The sequence below is a fragment of the Mastigoproctus giganteus genome, chromosome 5 (assembly GCF_048544385.1).
Source record: "Mastigoproctus giganteus isolate SK-2022 chromosome 5, ASM4854438v1, whole genome shotgun sequence".
NCBI classification, from domain to species: Eukaryota; Metazoa; Arthropoda; class Arachnida; order Uropygi; family Thelyphonidae; genus Mastigoproctus; species Mastigoproctus giganteus.
The window spans coordinates 135,034,855-135,038,305 of record NC_143579.1 but is presented as its reverse complement, the minus strand read 5'-3'; the positions used below and the strand labels follow the sequence as shown (position 1 = coordinate 135,038,305).

General features: G+C 37.2%; 1 protein-coding gene across 1 annotated transcript; it reads left to right on the top strand.

Annotated features, from left to right (window-relative positions):
- The first annotated feature begins 661 nt into the window (after positions 1–661).
- LOC150085719 (uncharacterized) lies at positions 662–1,417 on the top strand. The gene has a single exon (XM_090374659.1). The coding sequence runs from the start codon at positions 662–664 to the stop codon at positions 1,415–1,417; it is 756 nt and encodes a 251-aa protein (XP_090230785.1).
- Positions 1,418–3,451: the final 2,034 nt, after the last annotated feature.

The following is a 3,451-nucleotide window of genomic DNA, read 5'->3' as shown; positions in this document are numbered from 1 at the left end:
ACGTCTTAGAAAAAATAACAGCTAGTATAAATAAATCAAAATATTACTCCGTGATTTTAGACCGGATGTTAGCCATCAAGAGCAGTATACGTTTCCTTGAAATAATTGGGAAATCTGTAGAAATCGTTGAACGGTTTGTAGGATTTTTACCTGTTAATGAGACAACGGGATCTGTCTTAACAGAAGTTTTCTTGGAAAAGTTGAAAAAACTAGGTTTACCAATTTCCGATTGTCTCGGTCAAACTTATGATAATGATTCTAATATGAAAGGTTGTAACAAAGGGGCACAATCAAGAGTAAGAAAAATCAATCGGAGGGCATTCTATGTTTCTTGTGGATGCCACAATTTGAATTTGATTTTATGTGACATGGCTGGGTCATCAAATTCTGCGAAGTCATTATTTGGTGTTATACAACAAATCTACCTATTATTTTCCGCATCTACACAAAGATGGAATCTTTTAAAGGTACATGTAAAACATCTTACAATCAAGGAACTATCGGAAACAAGCTGCAGGGTTGAAAGTGTCAAAGCTCTTAGATTCCAAATAGGTGACATTTATGACGCACTAATTGATGTTTCTGAAACAACCGTCGATTTCAAATGCCGAACAGAAGCTCTTTCCCTGGCAAGAGAATTTAAAGTTTTAAATTTCTCGTGATGCTATGCATTTGGTATGATATTCTAACTCAGGTGAATCTTGTTAGCAAAATTTTTCAAAGGGAACACGTGCAATTAGAGACAGTGTTGGTACTTTTGGAAAGGACAAAGAAATTTTTAATATGTTATAAGGAAAATGGGTTTCAAACTTCACAGAGAATAGCCAAACAATTAGCTAATGAATTAGAAATGTCTCCTGAAGAAGCTGTTTTCCCTTCTGCCGAGTCAGTCCAATGTAGACGTATCAAAAAGCAATTCTCTTTTGAGGCAGAAGATGAAATAATCTGTGATCCTAAAAAACGGTTTCAGGTAGAGTTCTTTAATGTACTGTTAGATCAAGCAATAATGTCAATTACTGAACGATTTCAAAAGCTGGAAAAATTTAAAGAATCATTCGGATTTTTATTTGATATTCATAGTTTAAAAGTTTTAAGCGACGAAGAACTGCTAAGAAAGTTTTGTAATCATTTGCAATTGTTTCTATCTGATCCAGAAAACGGAGCTGAGAGTGACTTGGATGGCCAAAATCTTCTTACTGAGCTTAGGACCCTGTCAAATGTTTTACCTTCACAATTATCACCTTTAGAGGTACTGAAATACATACATAACAATAGATTGAATGAGGTATTGCCAAATACCTCTATCGCTCTACGAATTCTATTGACCATTCCTATGACAGTAGCTTCTGGTGAGCGTAGTTTTTCTAAGTTAAAATTAATAAAATCAGTTCTGAGGTCTACAATGACTCAAGAATGATTGGTAGACCTATCAGTCATTTCAATTGAAAGTGAAATTTGTCAATCTTTAGACTATAGTGAAATAATTGCAGAATTTGCAAACAAAAAAGCAAGAACGCTGTCTATTTAAAATTAATTATATTGACATTTACATTATAGAATTGTTTTTTATAAAACTTTTCAATAAATTTTTAATAAATTCAATCCTAACTATATTATTTATTTTATACAATAAGTGAAAATATAAAAAATGTTACAACTCATAGATCTCATAGAAAAATATTTTGTCTAGGACCCAAAAATAGCTTTTGCCTAGGGTCTCAAAAACTGTAAGGCCGGCCCTGCCTGGAAGGGAGATCTTTACCCCTCCAGGTTACCGGTCCCGCAACCTGGAAGCAGACGATTCGGTTTGACTTTTAAGATAGCTGTACTTTCCCGTTCAGTTACTGCCATGAAAATCACAGCCAAAAGTGAATTGTCGATTCTATTTCCGTCATTATGAACGCGTTTTACCATCTATTTAGTTGTCGCACGATGAAAGGCACTCAATACGGAAAAACCACATTGATTTTTTCTCTTATGAAGAACAGCGGGCAGCTAATCTCACTGCCCCCTGAAATAGTGTGTTGCTACTCTGAAGAGCACGATTGGTTTCTACAGTTTCCACATGTGGAATTCGTAAAGAGTTTAAAATTGTCCAAAGTCGACAGTTATGTCAGAAATCTATTTATAATTGACGCCCTCATACACGAGGCGAAAGCAAGTTTCGAAATCGCAGAAATATTCATTGGAGCCATCGCAGGTACACAAGCGTCTGCCTTCTCTCCCAAAATTTGTTCTGTCAGTCCACAAATATTCATGATGTTGAATTAGTCTTGTTATTAGTCCACTTGCTTTTAAGAAACATGTCAAAATCTTTTGGTAGAGGATGGGCAAATGTATAAAAATAATCTGCTTCTTTTTCTCTGGGGTAGTTATCCAGTAGGTCCTTGGCTGGTCGGATGGGTCGGTATTCACGACTAGGAGAGCTGGCTCACTAAGAGTGTTTGTAGGCAGTTCGTCGCGAGCACATACGCTTATGGGATAATCTTTAAACGGCACTTTCCAACACACGCACGATTTCATCGGTATTCATAGTCGAGAAGAACAGATCTGTCTTTTGTCAATGAAAGTAAGTTCTCAACTTCGCTGTACATGTGGACATGTGTTTATGTAAGGGGCGGCTCCTAGAATGCCAGTTAAGCTTGGCTTCGTATTTCTGTGAAGAACAGTATCACCACAAATGGGCCAGATACATGTTGTGACGTAGGTTTGCGTGTATTATGTGTGTGTTTTCTGTTGTTATGAAAAAAAAAAATTCCTTCTCTGGGGTCCACTCCAGAGAGAAAAAAAAAAAAAAAACGCCCGAAAGGAAGAGAAAGAAATGAATAAAAATAAATAAATCAATTACTAAGTTAAAAAAAAAAATATATATATATATATATATATACAGGGTGATTCACTACCAGTGCGACAAACTTGCAGGAGGTGTAGGGAGCACAAAGACGAATCGGAATCGCATAGCATTGCAGGCTCCGAAATGCCTTCGTCATGCCGTAGAGGACGTTGAACGGGAGATCGCGTAAACAGCGATCCCGCTGGAAGTCAGCATTTGCGAACCGTTTCTGTCGAAGAAACCAAGTAGCAAAAGTCCTCCGGAGTGGATAATCCGCAGGCTCCAATGATTGGACACGTTGCAGATGGTATGAACTAATTTGGTTTGTTGACAGTATCCTCCATACAGTGGATTGGGAAATACCCAATCGTTGGCCTATCGCTCGAGTACTCGTACTCGGATTGCCTTCTGCAAGACGAAGGACATTCTCCTAGTTGTCTGGCGTCCTCGTCGTTCGCTCTCCATTCATGGTACATCTCGTCTTTGTGTCCCCTACACCTCCTGCAAGTTTTTCGCACTGGTAGTGAATCACCCTGTATATAATAAAAACCGAAAGGTAAAAAAAAAAAAAAAAAAAAAAAAAAACCGAAAGGTAAAAAAAAAAAAAAAAAAAACCGA